Source organism: Haemaphysalis longicornis, unplaced genomic scaffold (assembly GCF_048455015.1).
Source record: "Haemaphysalis longicornis isolate Haplotype H1 unplaced genomic scaffold, Haemaphysalis longicornis Haplotype H1 scaffold_6, whole genome shotgun sequence".
NCBI classification, from domain to species: domain Eukaryota; kingdom Metazoa; phylum Arthropoda; class Arachnida; order Ixodida; family Ixodidae; genus Haemaphysalis; species Haemaphysalis longicornis.
Genome location: NW_027526407.1, coordinates 14,497,148 through 14,516,479, shown reverse-complemented (window position 1 = coordinate 14,516,479; position 19,332 = coordinate 14,497,148). Strand labels below are relative to the sequence as shown.

The 19,332-nt window shown below is 46.0% G+C and overlaps 1 protein-coding gene across 1 annotated transcript; it reads left to right on the top strand.

Moving 5' to 3' along the window:
• The first annotated feature begins 3,670 nt into the window (after nucleotides 1-3,670).
• LOC144141407 (uncharacterized) lies at nucleotides 3,671-12,793 on the top strand. Its single transcript, XM_077672978.1, has 3 exons — nucleotides 3,671-3,844; nucleotides 9,177-9,340; nucleotides 12,607-12,793. The coding sequence occupies exons 1-3, from the start codon at nucleotides 3,810-3,812 to the stop codon at nucleotides 12,762-12,764; spliced, it is 357 nt and encodes a 118-aa protein (XP_077529104.1). The 5' UTR covers nucleotides 3,671-3,809; the 3' UTR covers nucleotides 12,765-12,793.
• The last annotated feature ends 6,539 nt before the right edge of the window (nucleotides 12,794-19,332 follow it).

The window sequence follows — 19,332 nt, the reverse complement described above, 5'->3', positions numbered from 1 at the left end:
TACCGCGGCACAACCTTTAAGGCTTGAGGTAACACCACTAAGCGGATCATTTTTGTGTGGTTATGGTGCTACTGCAGCTCTCTTGCTTGTTGAGAACCGGGTTTTATCAACGAGAGCCATTTTATCGGAACCTTCCATAATAAACGACACCTCTGTTCTTTACCTTTCAACGTTGGGGTCGTTTCGCACCTTCGTAATCACTTTGAATGAAAAAGGCTCTCAAGCACCGCGTTTATTTGCTGTACCCCTTCCGCTGCACCGTGACTTTAACGAAAGAGAAGTATGTTTTGGGGGGTGATCAATGGTTCTACAGTGACAGTCGAAGGTTTTACTAAATTAGCGCGTTGTGATAAAGTCCGCAGCCTTTGACGAAGGAAAAGTTAGTGTTTGGGGTGATCAAGGGTTCTGAAATGTCAGTCGATGTTTCTACCAAATTAGCGCAATGTTATAAAACTTCCTAACTGTGTACAAGTACAACCCCTAAAACGGGAGCAGAGACCGCCAACTTATGTTCAGAAGCGCGAGGTAGTAGCCAGTGTAAATTAAGCGTACGATACGAGAAGGACGCCTTCAACTCGCAAAGGGAGGACAATGGGCTGCTTTATTCGTGCGGTGCAGAAATGCAGCTGCGAAAATCACAGGCGATAATGTGCTTCACCCACGTGCTGTCGCACTTCTGTTCCCAAATGCCGAGACACAGAACGAAAAAGTGCACAAGGCGGCAAAACATATTGTGAAGTGCTTGCTTACAATTATTCTGCTTTTACACTGGCGGCACAACGCAAGGTCAACAAATATTTGAATGATTCTCTGTGGGATAAGTGAGACTAGAATCGATGCAGTGCCACGCCCGAGTGCATAGACATAGCAGCGTTGTCCTGAGTTGAATTAATTTAATGTATGAATAATTAATGAGTGTCGTGAGCGAGTTGTTGAGTGGTTGATTTGAGTAGCTTTTCTACAACCATCACCCTCAATGGGACGTGTTACATTGAATGTACATAATCTAGACACTCGCGTACGGCATACATCAAAGCAACTTCGGCAGTAAAACGCTTGCGAAGCGTCGCTAGCCGCATTTTTATACCATGCCGGCATAGGAGGCTACGATTTTGACCTCGAGACGAAGCGCGGTTCGGGCTTTCTGGGCAGCTTCCACTGCATACGGTGTGCCACATTTTGGTGACCTCACCATGTTGCACTACAGGGGTTTCTTGATCCATCAGTCCATTTCGTCACCGCGAAACTACATAGGCATTCCCAACATTCCTCAAAAAAAAAATCGCATCTGAGCCCCCTAAAAATGTCTTTCCAGCAGCGCATTTGTGCTTACAAGTGAAGCCGGATTGAGGGAGATTCGTGTAGGCCTATAGTGTTTGCCAGCTGGCTTTCCCGGATCGTATGTCACACAGTTAAGCCTAGTGACAATCCCTCTAAAGGCTCCTCCGGCGCGACGGCTCGGATGGAGCGGGAGTTTGTGAACAACCAATAACTCACAAACACCTCTTCCGGTGGTTGTCCGCCTTCAAAGTCTGCAATGGCATCAAATTTTCGTGTTTTTCGCCTCCGTGAGAAAAACAGCCACAGCGGTATGTAATGCATGCAAAAAACTCTACGTATTCGTAAAGTAAAGGAAGCCCTTTTAAAGTCGTTTAGACTACTACATCCAAGTGCTTTGTTGGACTGGATTCAAAAACGTTTTTATTATTAATATCATTACTGCACTGAGTGCGACCCTAGGCGGGGGCTGGACATTGCAGACCGGTAGCTCACGCTGTGCTGCGGCGTACACCTTCCTCCATTGGACCTCATAACCCGCCCCCCTCAACTGCCCATTTTGCGTTGTTGTGAAAGTAATTCAGGGGCAATTGATATAACGCGTCATACATCAAAGTATCCAACCGCTAGGGCACAACGCTACATACTTAGAAGTGTATAAAGCCGAACCATCTCCACCTGACTGGTTAAACACTATACCACCGACGCCGACGGTTCCACCGTACTCCGGGACGCTTCTTGTACAGAGTATCTTCGGCGTGTCCATCCTCTGTAAGGAGGACGTAGAGAGGGAAGCTGGTGAATTGGGTCAGTGGCCGGTCGAGCCGGTCGAGAGAGTCAGTCGCCGAACGAGCGCTCCCGAAACTTCAACGGCCACACTGGAGCCGGGGATGTTTGTTCCTGCAAGGAGGCAGGACAGGGCTTGGATACCGAAGTCAGGATATCATTGAAGATGCAGTGGCAAAATAAACTAGGCGTTTCAACATGGAGAGCACAAAATACGAAATGATAGGTCGCACCCCAGGAAAGATGTGGCGCACTCAATGGTAATAGCCCGAACTCAACCCTGTGCTTCTTAGCACCCTGTACCCCGACCACCACACCCCACGTGACCGGGAGGTTATTTAGGCTCAAAGCGTGAGGGGGGCAGCTAGTTGGTAAACCATTACGCTCACAGCGCAAAAAAAAAACAGGCAATAGAAAGTGAAAAAGGCCACAGACATCGTATGTTTCTTGTCATTTTCTGTGTCCGTTCTCAATTTCTTTCTGCGCTGTTAACACTAAGGATACTTACGGACCGGGTGTATTCCGGAAAACTGCGTGCAGGTTGGAGTATTAGGTTCACACCGGTTGCGAAGGGTGCCATATAGTGTCGTTAACACTGACGTCGCTGTGTATCGCCTCTCTCAAACGTACGTGTTTGTGGACCCTAAGTGAGCGCAGGTTTCATTCAGGGTATTCTTCCCTTACCTAAATAAATTCCCAACTTTGCGAATTGACAGGATTTAGGTTACGATCCAATTGGCCGTTAAACTTCAAACGTGGGTTGAAGAGAACCGATGAACCTTAAATATTGCATTCACCACAGAACCGCTCACCGCACGCGCTGCAAGGATCTACTTCTAGGCAAGGTAGATCTTTTTTTTTTGTATGCTGATTTATGACTTGAATGTGTGTGGTTCACCACTTCCCACAAATGGCTTAAACATTCATAAGTGGGCGCTGGCGTAAGCTTAGCAATTTCAAAAAAATGGGGAAAGAAGTGGCCAGGTTACGTCAGAGGCTGCCATGTATAAATTTCAGGTGGAACAATGAGAGTCTGGTTTATTGTGCTTGATGTAAGTTTCCCCTTAGGTCTTTTTTCACGGTTGCCCAAATTTCCACACTTCCTCCGGAGGGCAGTGCTGCTGCTTTCACAAAGGGAGCAAATGAAGGCGTTTATTATTGTTCACTACAGCAGGCCATTGGCTACTCCATTCTGTCATAACATCTTTGAAATGTACGCAGATAGCACCCACAGTGTTTTATTATGTCCCAGAGCAAAGTGGAAAGGAAACGGCCACCTTCTAGTGTGGCAGGGCCCTGTTTACCCCAACTGTTTCGTTCGGTGCAATAAATGGGAAATCTGGGATGCAATGGGGTTTTGCTGCTAGAAGTGTCTGTTCTGTAAAGCTTTCGTTGCCCTATCCCCGAGTGTTCTGCCCCCTTCAACTAATGTGCCTTAGCTGTGGCTGTAGAAATGAAACAAGACTTGAAGAAGGTTGGTGTGGTGCCACAATATCCACTCATCCAGTGTGTCTTCTCAGCGAGTTCCTTTGTAAGTGATATGAACCACACCAAGTAGGGTGAAACAGTTTTGAAGCATCGCACCTGTGGCTTTGAGATGCTGCCTTGTAGTTTAGTCCAAGCACTGCCCGTTGTTTTTATTTCTGCCTGCAGAGCCAGGGGCGGAAGGTGTGGCGGAATGCCTCAGGCTTCTGGCCGACTTTGTGGACTGTCCCGACAACCAGGACAGCGTGGAGGCCTGGAGGATGCTTTGCCGCATCGCTGCACGCAGCGCCAAGAGGTAAGGGGAAGCATTCAGTTACCCGCATTAGCATCGCATGGCTTTAATTGAACGGGTCGGGAAGACGAAGTACAGGTGTGTTAAATTTTGACAAAACTAGGCCACTTTGGCCACTCCTTCAGCTCTGGTGCAGTCACAAATGATGTCTTTTTTAACCCTTTCAAGGTCGCGGACGTACATATACCTCCTCTGCAAACACCTTAAAAATGGTCAATAACGTATGTGTACATCACCGCTTTTACGGTTAAAAAGCGCGCCTTTTTCACCAACCGTCTCTTGCCTGGCTTGTGCTGCCACACTGTGTAAATACAGTCGAATCCCGCTACAACCAAACTGACGGGACGTGCAAAAAATTTCGTTAAAACGGAAATTCGTTGAGGCAAAATCTGCCCCAACACAGCACAGAAGGGCAAGAAAAATAGCACGGTATATTTCCACATCATTGCCAGCATAATACAGTAAAATCTCGGTGATACGAATCTCGCGAGACCGCGAAAAATATTTGTATCATCCGAAATTCGTATGAACCAATACAGACCAAAAAATGTAGCGCTGAAAAAAGTTTTCTTGTAGTTCTTTTCTTACTTTCGCCTGGAGAAATTCGTGATTTTCTTCTGCATTTTTTTACCCCCACGTCGCAAAGCAGTCCTTTCTGGAGCGCGTAACGCTTCGCGCTCGTCACCTCACTCGCGGTGCCCAAGCTCGCTACATGCCGCAAGTCGAGCGTGAACCGCATGGTGCGTTTTTGCACGCGATTCGCACACCTCGGCTTTGCGCGCACTGTATTTTCACGCCTGTATCGACGATTTCGCGCCCGCGGTAGCTCCTACCTTAACCAGAAAATGACGCACGACGCTCGCGGCAGGATGGAGGAGCCTGATGTCTTGCGAAGCGCTCGAGACAGCGGGCTTAGCTCCGCCGGAGATGGTTAGGCTTAGCACCCCGGCAGATATTTCATGGGCGCTTTCACTAGCGCCATGGATGATGTTTCATAGTACCGTTTTCGCATGCATAATCAGCTCCTTTACTGCACAAGCAACTTAGCGTCTGCGTTGAGCGGCATTTTAAACAGTGGTTAGGAGCGGTCGCTCGAGTGGCCTCGCCACTTTGCGGCCGCAGCCGGCCACGCCGCGAGAAGCGTGCGGGGTTTCGCGGTGGTGTCAGCAAGCAGAAAACAACGGTCCGGCCGTTTCTAGAGAAAGAGCGACAAAGAGGGGAGAGAGAGCCGTCACTTGCTCATTCGGCAGTCGGGCCCCTCGCCGGCTCGTTCGTATCATCCGCCGGGCCGCGCAGGTCCGTTCGGAACAGCCGAAATTTTTCCCATTGCTAACAATGCAATTTCACCGGGACTTTTCAGAAATTCGTATCATCCCGAAATTCGTATCACCCAGAATCGTATCATCGAGGTTCCACTGTACAATGTTTAGAAAAAAGAGTGACGCGCAGTAACGTCGTGTTTAGTCAGATAATAAACATACCAATGGTTATCTGTTTTTTTTACCAGCACACAAAGAGCGCGATACTGAGGAGAAGGGAAGAGATGAAGAAATGCAGGTGCAAAGCGTATTGCTGTACAACAAGGCGTTTCCACCGAGCTGATTACTTGCATATAGCTGCTACACGGTTGGAAGCCCCCCTCTCGCTTGTGGCAGGAACGGCGCCGTTATCTTAATTATCCTCCGACTAGGCACGGCAGCAACTGACCTTGGCAGGCAAGCCGCGCGCGCTTGCATTTATCGCGACCGCCCGCTCGATACTAAGATAGGATCACGCGGGGTCGAGACTAAACACGAAAACATTAGTTTTTCTGGTGACTTTGAAGAATTGTAGCAGGAAATCTGCAAGGGCAGCTGCTTACAACACATACATGACGGCGATGCGCCAGCAGCCATGCCAGCAGCAGAGCACATTCGCGCGATTTCAACTGGATACGGATTGGCTATAGCTCCAGCTTGGCGAACCTGGCTTGCGCCTCGTGTAAAAACGGCCCGCCGCATCGTTATCACCATCACACAATGGCGTCCACCTATGAGCTTTTTTTTGTTTTGGGTGGCAGTGTGGGCGCACCGGGCATGTTTTCGGTGAAACTAAACGCCCTGAATGTATAAAAAGTTGCAGATAGCTGGCGCTATGCTTATTTTATTGTAAAATAATTGTTCAAACCCAGCCCAAATCATCAAAAATTTCGTTGAAGCGCAAGCAAGCCAGACAAATGGTTCATTGTGGCGAGGACTTTGTTGCATTGACTTCTATGGCTAGCTGACGGGGACCTGGAAATATTTCGTTGAAGCGGAAATTTTGTTGAAGCGGACTTCGTTGTAGCGGGATTAGACTGTACTCCAAAATATTTTCTTGCGCCGATGGCTCTTCTTTTTATTTTTTCATGATTTACTTCAGCGGTGCACCGCCTATTGCTCGCGCATCTGGCAGAGCGCCCACGCGAGCGCAGCGGCTGGTTTCGGTATTGTCTTCCGGGCGCTTCCCACTTTTTTCACCCGCGAAACTGATGTCTATCTCATTTCGATTCACTCAAAAGGTGCCAGCTTGTTACTCTCTCGTTTTTATTTAGAAATTTTCTTGTGTTCCTCATGAATAAGCCACGTGTATGTAACAACACAAACGATTTTTTTTGTCACTTTATGGTCACCCTAAAAAACTTACGACAATTTTTTTCTCAGAATAAATTCATCCGAAGAATTTAAATCAGCAATAACAAAAATCGCCCCTGGGGGGGTCGCATTTGGCATAAAAATTCGACCGTCAAAGGGTTAACTGGAAAAAAATGCGAGAAATGGGGAGATTTTTTGAATTTCGGCCTACAGTGAGGTAATATGGGCCGGAGTGATGCAGTAAAGGCCAGCAATGAAAAGATGGTTATCGATGTGTTAATGGCAGATTAGCGTTCGAGTGGTACGTTCAGGCAAATCTACAGGCCTCACTACTTTGGCCCAGCCATGTTTCTTCGTGGTGGTTGTGGTCGATGGCTGCCAGTTGCGCAAACAGGATTCTGTGACGTCATGGATGGAATCGAACGAATGTGGCTGGGGAGGCTCCACTGCCTAATCAGTTTTCTTTTAATACAGTGCAACCCCAATCATACCACATTCAAGGCACCGCGAGAAAGCATTGTATGACCGGGTTGTCATTCGACCAGGGTATGGGTAAATCCATGTACACAGTTTCATGCAACAGGTGTGCTAAGAACTCATTTAAAGAGGCCATGAAGACAAGATGCAAGTTTGGTTCATTCAAAAGATTGCCTCATTAGAATCATACTGACACCACTTTTAAGACACACTTCCCTCAAATAAGCTGTATAATTAGGAAAAAAGGGAATGGCCATGTGACCCACTAGCTCATTTCCCACAGCAGAACCCATAATGTCATACCAAACAGCTCTGCGATTGGCGGAGGCCGGCAAAAGCAAACGCAAATGAGGTAGGGCTTATAAGCTTGCCGAAGGAGCTTTTTGCGCTTAAATTTAAGGCACATTCTTTTTAAAGCCGCAAGAATGGTGGGACAAACAGTGGAAGTTACGAAAGCACACGTAAACATAGAAGTACCGATGCGTACAGCTGTTGGTACTGCGCGCACTATGTTTGATTTAGATACACAGCACTGCGGGGCTTTGGGGTAGTCTCAGACGACACTGGCCGACTGACGCAAGTGACAGTGTCTTACGTGACCATATTTGTTGAGCGAGCACCATGTTTCACGAAATGATTATTTTCTCCGTGAACAAAAACAAACCAGGTTTCAATACGCTCACAAACAAAGCAAAGGCAGAAAACGGCCCGCTGTGGTGTGGTGGCACCATCTAGGTCGACTAACGTTAAGCAAGTCTCCGCTCCACACCAAGTTTAGACGAAAGACCTGTTCTCATGATGTCATTGCAAGCGTCGTGAAAACACACGTTCTGGCATTAGAATAAAAATTTTAGCTTAAATTGATTAAGTTCGCAGTGAATAAAGCGTCGTTTGCTTCCGGACAAGCGCTGGGAGCACTGTAGAACACGAAATCTTTCAAATAAAGCAAACTTGTATTTTGTCTTCATGGCCCTTTTAAACTACTATATTTAGTGCGTTCTTGCGTAATTTGCAGACATTTAGCTAAACTCCCAAGTTCAAAACAAGAAAAAAGAAACACCTATGTTGTGCCCCCTCCCCTCCATGGTGTCCGAGCTAGCCTGCCAGCCATGCGCTAAGCGCGAGATAAGGCCGATGTGTTTGAGCAAATTGAGAGCGGAAAGGGCGAGTGTAAAACTGCCCAGGCCAAGCAAAATGAACGATAGCACTAGGCGGAGATGGAAGAAAAATGGCATTCCTGTACAAGGAGGAGACACCCTTTGAATGGTTCTGTGCTGTCGCTATTGGGTCAAAGTGCTGAATGCATACTTGTTTTTGTTTGTTTCCCACAAGACCAAGCAATGTGAAATAGATGAGATGATTCAAACTTCGTGAGTGAACCGCGTTGCGGCAAAAATTATAGCGCAGTCTTGCTACAGTGACTTGCTGCGGCGGCCAGCGATTGACACGAAATGGCGGTGCCAACGTATATGCATTTCCACCCTTAGCGGTGGTCGCGTGTGAATTGAGGCACCCTAGCAAAGAAAAGAGCGGAGTTTTTCAAAGAGCACGGCTTTGAAAAACACTGATAAGCAGAGAGCAGAGATACAGGGAGAGGGAGCGTCGTGAAGGGATGAAACTTGGATCGAGTGGGCAGGGAAAGTGGGTGTTCAGTCACTGCCGTGGGGTTGTGTCGTATGTGTTTTCGCGTTTCTCGGCGGCTCCACTGGAGCTCTAAATTCATGCTCCACGTGCCACCTGAACTTCGACTTCTCGCGGTTGGCACATTGGCGTACGGCTGCTGCGTGGGGCCGTCGCAGGTTAACTCCCGCCCACGAGTACCCGCCTGCTTGCCAGCGTCTGTTCAGCAAGTGCTCTGGCTCGCCAGCCGACCTTCGCACATCAAGCAGCACCAAAGGGGAGTTAAGAATAAAAAAGGTCATGACAAGACAGCGAAGCGGTGCAAAAGATTGGAAAAACACCACTTTGTCCACGCCAGGGTCCATCGTATGAAGCGGACCACATGCACTCGAGCTTCATATCATTGGGGATAGTTTGCCGGGACCGTGGTGATCTGTCATAAGAAGCGGGTCGTTTTAAGTCCAGGGAACGTATCAGCGGGGTTGCACTGTACTTCATTTGAACGGCCAGTGCATCGGTCTATGGATGCGTGCGTGTGTGTGTGCTCTTGCCGTGAAGCTTCCAAATTGCACCACCTGAGCTTTGGCGGGGAACCTATAGCTTGGCGAACTTTCCCGCACGCGCAGTGACGATGCAGCAGTGGGCACTTGTGGCTGCCGTCTGTGGCAAGAGCGCTTTGGCTACTGGCTGCCCTACCACTTCTCACCACGGCTCCTGAGGGGCTCTGGGGACGTCTGGCTGCTCAAGGCCGCCTTCTTGCAGGCAATTGGTGAGACCACCGGCAACGCAGGTAAGCTTTCGGTTCAGTGAGTAGCTTTTGGCAGCATGGCGTGTTAACTCTTTCGTTACGGTGGAGAAACGGCCGATTTTGAGTGCTTCCACAAAACTATTTCTTTCTCTTGAGCTAGTGGACACATTTAGCATTGCTGTGCATGTAATTGTAGCTTATAGATTGCTCTTACAAACACATAGCAGCAGTTTTGTGGAAGGTACAATTACATACAGTTTATTAGTCAAATAATCAGAAAAAAATGCACAAAAAAGTATACACGTAACATATAGAGGCTAAAAATTATTTTAGGAATTCTAAGATATACAAATTGTTCCTACATTCCTTGCTATGATTCAATATATATATCAACACTGTACACCAAGTTTTGTATTTTTGTGGGCCCGTCAACCTAGCGGAACTGACGGCTGTGCCACTCCTAGAAGCCACTCGAGTGCAAGTCGGTCATGCAGCCAAGCACACTTTTTTGTGTTCTGACACAAAATCCTTTGCACTTTAGTGGTAAAAAACCAGAAAAAAAAATCCAGCACTCTTGAGAAGTGTCGCGCATCACTCCGTAGCAGTAATCTGACACGAGTGCCAGGCTATCATGAAGGTGATAATGCGATATGACGCGGCGCATTTGGCAAAATATCCCCACTGTACGTTCTCCAGACCCTACACATCAATGTGTAAAGCCGCAGTCGTCAGATAGGAAGCCCGTTTTGTTTATAAATACAGCCCAAATACAGCGGACGCCGTTTTCACACAACTCGCCACTACCGTGGGTTCAAATTTCACTCTTGGCGCGGTCTCTGCACGCGAAATATCAACAAACCATAATAAAATCGAAAATTGAGTTGTCAATAAATGCGCCAGATGGCGTTGGTTGTCCGCCAGGCGCAGTTTTTAGCTTTCGCGAGACGTTTGAAATCATCGGACACGGGCGTTCGATGGCGTATGGCACCGTACTGAAAGAGTTAAGGGGGTACGCTGGTCTTAAAGCAATTTCTTTTAATTTTCAAGTAAACTCTGTGAAACTTATCAGACTTTGTTTTTATTCCCACTGATTTCAAATATGCCATTATTTTTTAAGCCAGTCAATTAGTTCCGCAGATAATAAGAGATAATTAACCATTTTTAGACGAACAATAGACAGTACAGTGTTAATCATGAAACTGTAATCTTTGTATTTCTCAATACTATGAACCATGGTGAATGCAATACGAGAATCAGTTTATTGATGCACCACTTGGAACTAATTTTACAGCTCAACAAACTTTGGTGGCACCAGTGGCAAGGAATCATTTCTAATATCCATTTCAAACACTAAAGTTTAATGAGCTGTAAAATTAATTCCAAGCAGTGCATCAATAAACTGATTCTCTTATTGCATTCAGCAGGGTTCATGGTATTGAGAAATGGGAAGATTACAGTCCTATGACTAACACTGTTTTGTCTATTGTTCCTCCAAAAATGGCTAATAACCTCTAATTATCTTGGGAAGTAATTGTCTGACTCAAAAAATAATGGCATATTTGAAATCAATGCAAAAAAAAAGCACCAAGTCTGACAAGTTTCGCGGAGTTTGCTTGAAAATTAAAAGAAATTGCTTTAAGAGCCATGTCCCCCTTAACGGGGGATGTGACAAGTAAAACTATTTTTGTTATTTATAGGCCAAAATTAGTCAAATTAGGAGAAATTCTGTAGTTAACTAACCTAATAACAAAACTTAAATCAGTTTAAATTATCTACTATACCTTTTGAGTTACCAGATAATGCAATAATCTCATAGCTTCCTTGCACAGAATAGACATTTCTTATCACACTGACATAAAGGTCTTGTTGACTTCTTGCCTAATTAGTTCATTAGCTGAATGCAAGTTTCAGGCAATTAGTCTTCAACCTAAAAAATATAGAAGGTATCCTTAAACCAAATTCAGTTGTGTTGTTAGAATGGTTAGCTTCATAATTGCTCTTAATTTGATTCAATTTGGTCCCTAAATGAAAAAAAGTCGTTTTACTTGCCACGTCCCCCTTTTAAAGGGCTAAAAAGGCAAAATACAAGCTTGGTTTATTGAAAGGACTGCTTTTTTTGATAACAATGTCAGCAGTCTTATCACAAACTTCACGAATATAATCGACGTATTGGGAAACAGTTGAAGCCGTGGTGATGCTCACAAAAAATACGGGAGAATTTGCCTGTACCAGCTCTGCTGTGAAAATGTGATGTCCCAAAAGCAGGGTCTTCACACAGAGCCTAGCCTGTATGCTGCTGATGAGTGCACTCATTTAAGTTTGCACATGATGCGGGGAAACCAGTGCCATCGCTTAGTGGCACCTCATGTAAGCTAGATGATTATGGTTACGATGCAGAAATAACGAAAGCAAAACACCTGGCCCACTTTTTGGCTGAAACTTTGGTGTAGACCAGAAAACTGCGGTAGAAATCTACACCCTTAGTGCGTACAGTGATGTTCGTGCCACGTTTGTTTGTTATAACGAAGTATTCGTAATAACTGCGGCCGTTATAAGTGGGCTCAACGGCAGTACAAGGCAGAAATTTGGGATACTTTTTGGAAAAAAATGTTCGCATTATATGCAGGTTTTTACGCTATTAGGTGATCGGAAGCAATTCATTTCTTGACGAAATATAATTATTCGTTTGGTGAACCGTTTGAATATGGCCTAGTCAACCCTTTGTTGTGAACATGCTACTCATACACAGTAAACCCTTATTGCAACTGAATCACTTTATTTGAAGTACCTCATACTCCTCTCTGCAGTTCATTATTAGCAAATGACTTCTGCTTTTAACAAAGCATCACTTATAACAAAGCCACCTGTCTTTCACAAGAATTTCCTTATAATGAGTGTTTGCTTGGTATACAGTCTGTGAAAATTTTCTGTGAAAGAATTCAAGGCCAGTGCTTAGCATTTAACAAACTATAATGTTCCAGAATATTCTATGAGACTAAGAAAGACGGGCATTTTCTCCAGCTTCCTGGCATAAGACGCTTCAGCCTCACTCGAGAAGTAAGGCTGTGCTCATAATTTTTTGTGGCCTATGCCTTTTGCCATGGCCTAGAAAATTTTGGCAAAGACTGCATTTTCTGGGGCGTACATAGCTTAGTCATAAATCAACTCTGGGTGCACCACTGGCACACATTACGAATGCACCTAGTCTTGTAAGAGGCGTAAACTCGGAGCTTATTCTATGAATTTATGTAATCATGTCCTGTGAACCTTAGTGGTCAAAGCACCTTCCTGTGCGGCTTTCTCTACAGGGACCTACATCTCAGCTGTAGAGGAGAAGATTCTGGAGCATGATGTGGCACTGCTGGAGAGATACCGTGAAGTCCAGGATGGAATGCTTTGCACTCCAGGGCATGAAGACAGCGGTCTTGACGATCTCCTCGTGGAAGCGCGACGGTTGAAAAACTGATTGTACTTATGTAAACTTGTGTAAATAACAATTTTTGTCTGATGCTATACAAAAGTCCTAGTTTCAATTTAGTTCCATCTTTGCTGAATGCACAGAACACGATGCTTACAGACGCAGGCTTCTCCCAGATGTGATATTTCGTTCTCAAATAGGTACAATGCAAGGAAGTGCAGTGTGATGCCGAAAGTTAATTAAGTGCTTTGATATGCCGCACTGCATGCCTAAAGCGACGTACAAAAATATCAAACCACCCTCTTTTTGAAAGGATTGCATAGAACTCAGCGAAGGGAACGTTTTACCATAAAATAAAAGGAACGGGTCTTAGCGAAAATTTCTGGAATGCTGGGGCTTGAAGCCACGTCTTCAGTGCCAAAACCCGTATTTCTACTCCTAGGTTACTGATGCCGAAGATCAGGACTCTTTTAGGAGTTGCTGAAAACAATACAAGAATTGTTCGAAGCCAGCCAGTAGGTAGATGGCACTGTGTGCGTACAGGAAGTGGTAGACTTGTACCCACAGGGAAACAAAAACTCACTTTACAGAGCTCTGCACACTCCACATAAGCAGCACAGGTGCAGCATCTCAATCCCCGGACACAACCCTCTTCAAGCCGAGGAAGCGGCGATAGCACTTGCGCTTAGCCAATGCGACGGCAAAGTTATAATCTCAGACTCCCAGCAGGCGTGCCGCAACTTCACCAACGGTCGCTTGCACGTCACAACACTTCGACTAATCAATCAGAGACCACCAACGAGACCAGTCAGGATTGTATGGGCACCAGCTCACAGCGGAATCCCCGGCAACAAGAACGCCAACCTCATGGCTCAAGATTTGACCCGTCGAGCCAGCGCTGGTGAATCCGAAGCCGCGGTAGCGGAATCGCTACCGAGGGATCAGGAAAGATTATTGGAAACCCTGCAGGTCAACTCCTTCTTACATCCCACCAGACTTCACCTCTTTGACCGGACACACTTTTCTCCACTTTGCTGCTTCTGTGGAGAGCCTGGGACTCTCAGACACAAAGTGGGTTGCTGCGCTAAGTCTACCCTAGACCTCCCTAACATCCACCTTTCCACGGAGCTTTGGGAAAGAGCCAAGGCCAGCTCCGGCCAAGATCGGCTGCCCCTTATCGAAAGGGCTGTCGACGTGGCCCGAGCTCAAGGCATCCTGGAATGAGGACGCCTCTCTCACGCATTTTCTGGATTTAATTAAAGTTTATTCTCTCTCTCTCTCTCTCTCGACATACCAATACACCCAGCAGACTTTCTTGCAGACAAATATATGTTTGCGTGTAATCTCAAGTTTTAGAATACTTGTTTAATGTCGGATTTTTACAAACCATTTCGTATAGCGCATATTCATTCCTTCGAATCGCTCCAGTGAGAGTGCTCCAGTTCAGAGTACTCTGAACTCCCTCCACTTCAGAACTCCCACTGAACTCCCTCCCTCTGAACTCCCTTTGAACGCTCTCCTGTTCAGAGTGCTTTCATCACTGCGTGGGTGATGAAAGTACTCTGAACTGCATTCACATTAATCCTCTCTAGTTTTTAGCATGTTCGTCTTTTACTCCAATCCTTTGCGTTTAGTAAAACAGCCCCCTAAATTATTTTTTGACAATTGAACATTGAAGAAGTATGAACTTGTACTCAATACCCAGAAGAGTATAAGACCCCGGCATGTAGTACTGTTTCGTCAAGTTGCCCTTGCGCCAATAAACAATACGCACAACAGGTTTGTTGCTTTGTTCATGCAATGCATGGTTGCTGCTTTGGAGTCAACTCTGAATGTGAAATACGAGAAGTTGGAGGTGGAAAAATTAAATGGGGGGTTATTTGAGGTTGGAATTATTGTTTTGTACAATAATAATGTGCAGCAGCGTAAAGTGCATGATTTGACGAGAGAGAGACAGAGTGGATTGTCATAAACAAGGCTACAGGTTTTATCATAGAAAAGAGAAGAAGTTCTCTCTGTTTTCGTGCTCGTCTTTTGCTCAGGCTTATTTCTTTGTGGGTCGTGAACCACCTAGTCAGCAACAAAGTCCTATTTTGAGTTTACCCTGGGCAGAAACTTGGATAACGAACTTTTTAAACTAGAATTTCACGTGGTAACCTAACGGTCACAAGTCACATTGGAGTGAATAGTGGAACGGCTCATACAGGTACTCGAAAGAATGAGAAACCCTTGAATTTGAAAAGCTTGTTTTTAAGATTGATGAAATTTCTTGGAATTTTTACAGACCCTTGAAAATCCTTGAATTTCTTGAATTTTTATCTTTAATAGGCATACAAGCAACATGAGTCTGTGTAAGCACCCATTGATTGTGTTGTTTTGTTGATCTTACCCTAATAGAAGTTTGCATTTTGTAGCATACTGAAAGGTCTTACCCATGTAACGCTAACGAACAATTAGACAAATTAGCAAAGAAGAAAGTACAGTGGTATCTCGATGATATGAATTTCTGAGAAGTCCTGGCGAAATTGCATTGTTTTCTCTGGGAAAAATTTGGGCTGTCGTATTAAGAGGCCACCAGAATTTAAACACTGCAGTAAAACCTTGGCACAAGAGGCACTCTGTCACTAATGGCAACTTTTTTTGAGTCTCCATTAGAAGAAAGGGATTTTGTATGGAAGATCCCTGTGGCAAACTGTCTTGAAGAACAAGCTTAAGCCTGCACATTCAAAAGCAGAGGTTGCAGAATCTGTTGAGTTTGTGCCTGCAGATGTGTACCTTGTGCTATTTGAAGAAGAGCTCACAGGTCATGTGATCCTCACGCAAGTAAATGCTGTCCTAGAGGATTAACCAGAGGAGGAGAATGATGGCATTGCAGGGCACAAAGTGTTGGCAGCTAAGGCTTACCAACATCTGGGAGCACTTTAAGATTATTGTAGCTTGCAATGCGAAGTTCGTTAGCTCTAAAAAGAAAGCTAGTACAATCTGCAGTCACTGAAGCTACTGCAAATAACCTGAGATATTTCCTGTCGACGTGTTAAAACACACCTTCATGTTGACGTATAAAAAGGGAGTTACTTCAACTGTATAGCTCTCTTGGTATTTTTTTTAATCACAAGAGACGTGTTTCTTGGGTCCCTCGAGTGTCATTGTAATGAGGGTTTTCAGTATTTGTACGACTGTCGGCAGCAAGTGTGCACCCCTGGAGAGGAATTTCATGAATATCACCACTTCAAATAAACTGCAACTGACTGCGTCGTTCAGGAGTCCAAACATACAGTCATTACGGACTCGCACGTAGCATGCCGCAACTGCCATGCTCGGCCGCATATCACCCTTCTCCCTCAAAATCCTTAATACCATCCTGCAGCTTCCCCACATCCATATCGTTTGGACTTGTGGACACGAGTCTAGCTCTCGACGGCGCCGCTGCCCAAGTACACACCCTCCGGGCCATTTCCGAAGAGAGCCAAGACACAGAGAAAGACCCCCACACACTGAATGGCTACGCGGACATTCTCGCTCACTTCAGACACGAGCGTCAACACTTCCCTCCACCCAAGTCCCACCTTTCTAGAGCCGAAGCGACCACACTCCGCCGGCTACAGACCAACTCCTACGCGCAGCTGTACCCTTATCCACCATATCTACCCCAACCAATATTATAGCACCTGCCAAGTATGCCCCCCGCCAGGCACCCTGTACCATCTAGTATGGGAATGACGCCGTCCCACGTATGAGCAGTGGGTGGGCCGGCTGTTAAGTACGGACCTCTCGACCTAGCGCATGCTGATAAAGAGGGCACGAGGCCTCTAGCAAGGACCCGGGCATCCCACAGACGCCCTGCGCCGGTGCTCTCACTATCGTGCACAGTTAAGTCCGAAATTAACGATGTTTATTCTCTCTCTCTCACTCTCTCTCTCTCTCTATCTCTCTCTCTCTCTCTATACCTGGTGTAGGCTTTCTTGCACAGCCTTCACGTCGTGCGAAAAAGCCAGCCAGAAGGGGCATGTCGCGTGGCAGAGCCAACTTTTATGGCTCTGTCATGCGTAAACTTTGAACGCTAAAACAGCGCCATGAATGGAATCAAATAGCAAACACTATGCGTGAAGTATTACCAGTTTCAAATAATCGAACCCCTCTGCTGCAAATCTAAGCTCCAATCATTTTCAAGTGGGAAAGGAAAGATAAAAAGCTAGGATATAGCTCTCTCCAGTCGGACACTCTTGTCCATGTTTCATGTATTCGCCAATTTTAGGGCGAAATTTTCCGCCCTCGTGAATGCTAACACAAACGAAAATCATGGGTATATAAAAACGGACACGAGCGAGACTACACAATTTGTCATCACAGTACGCTTTCAATTTTCTAACAACATTTTTTAAAAACTAAGTTTTCATCATTATGTGCGATTGGAACTCATGCGCCACATTTAAAGGGACGCCGTAGGGAATCGGTGGAACGCTCGTTTGCGGTGGCACTCCGCAGATTAACACACATTGCCGTTCATGTCACTATTGAGCAAAATCCTTGCGCCCCAATTGGTTAATACACGAACTAGCCTCTCAGCTTTTTCCACGAAGGACATTTGTAGCCTTATTCAAACGTACATAAAGACATGCCAAAATATTGCCTAAAGAGCAACTACCCCCTCCTATTGCTTTGATGTGTAAAATGAGATAAGACAAAAATTCACGCGAGCGCATAATAAATGTGCGCGGTCGGCAAAAACTTAAGCTCCCGCAGTGTTGCAGTGTCAATGCCTTCTTTACAGGAAAGATTATCCTAGGTGGCTATATATAGGAGTACGAAGTCAGAAAAGTTTATCGTTGTTCCTATATGTCTTACTCCGAAAAAATAACATTATAGGCTTTTAAAAAGAAATGTCACGTTTGCGCATCACTTGATGTAACAAGCGGGTAGCGATAGGGTGGCCACCTTTCCCCAAAAAGAAAAACGGCCCTACCGAGGGGGGGGGGGGGGGGGTGGAGGTGGATTTGTGTTGGAAAACAGACGTCACGTGTTTCTTTTCGTTTTTTTTTTACCACGCAATGCCGGTTATTGTAGCGCTTTCCTAGCGAGAAATCAGCATAAAATTTGTGCAGAAAGTGACCAAGGGTATAATGTGGACGTGATTGTCTGGAAACACGTGACGTATTTTCTTTGCTCACGTGTCCTTGCGCAGCTTGTCGGCACATATTTATCGCCGTAGTTGCTGAATTGACGTTTATGGAATGCCAAAACGATCATAATCGTGGCCCGATGGCCAAAAAAACAGCAGATGGCGGCCGGTTTTAGGTATGGACCGGCAACCGTTTCGCTGTCTAAAAAACCGGTCGGGCCGGTCAAAAACCGACCAGGTGGCAACCCTGCGTAGCGATGTTTTCTTATCTAGGGAATGTTGAACCAGGTTATTGAGCACTAAGATGTTATCAGGATGCGGAACAGGAAGCAGGAGGGCAGAGCTGGTTCTAGGCCAAGGAGATGTGAGACAGTCCTCTTGAGCACTGTTCCCCCCAGTTAGTTTACCCGCACGTCACCGGTGCTTTGCGGGAAAGCCCGTCGCCCGTAGCGGTGAAAGACGACGAATATCTGCGACGGTCGATCGCAAGTGCTGGAACTGCGCTCGCCGTTCTTCGAAAGGAAGTTTTAAGTGCGAATGCGCTTTATAAGCGACCCTGAATTCCGTCGACCGCCGTCCGTCCGCATAGCAACAGCCGCGGGTGCGCGCGCTCCTCGTCTTCCTTGGCAACGGGGGGAGATGGGCGCGCGCTGCCTGGCCGCTGACATGGCACATACCCACGTGGGGGATTGGCCAGGAATCTCCTCGTCTTCCTTGGAAACGGGGGGAGATGGGCGCGCGCTGCCTGGCCGCTGACATGGCACATACCCACGTGGGGGATTGGCCAGGAATCGGGCGTGAGAAGGGCTAATGCACCCGCTTAAAGGAGTACTGACACGAAATTTCAAAGCTGAGATCCGCTCTAGCAATCAAGTACAACGACAACACAAATAGGTGTCTGTGAATACATGCATCTTTCTTTCTTTGTAGTTGTGTGTGTGTGTGTGTGATCTCTCTTTCGCCAACATTACTGAACCGCGCTAATTCAACTCGTGCATTCGCACTTTCACATTCTTCCCCTCGGGGAAATGCGGGGAATCTTTTAATAGTGCTAGTGTATTCGGTTAAGAGCCGATTCAAATATCGCGTTATTCTCTTAGGTATTTTTGAGGTTTCGAATATTCAGTATGTGTTCCTTCCGCTTTCGAATGTGGCCCTTGAAAATTTCGTACCGAATTTGGCAAATTGTCAATACATCTCGTAAAACATCGCAAACTTACCCAAACGTAGGAAAAAGAAGTGTTCACTATAAGTCAGTCCGTGTGAGCTGGCGTTATTTTACCAGATGTCCGCAAGCAATACAGTAACACTCACTACTAACGTTCAGCTATTTGGCATTTTCTTCAAAAGCTGCGTGCAGGCTTTAGCTTCCCTCAAAGGAATGCTGAGCGTTTGCGAAACCAGAGAAGTTCCGATACCGCGAAGCGCAATTAGGTTCCGTGGAAGGATGACTATATTGCAGTGGATGCAGTGACCAAGTACGTAATGACAGCAGCG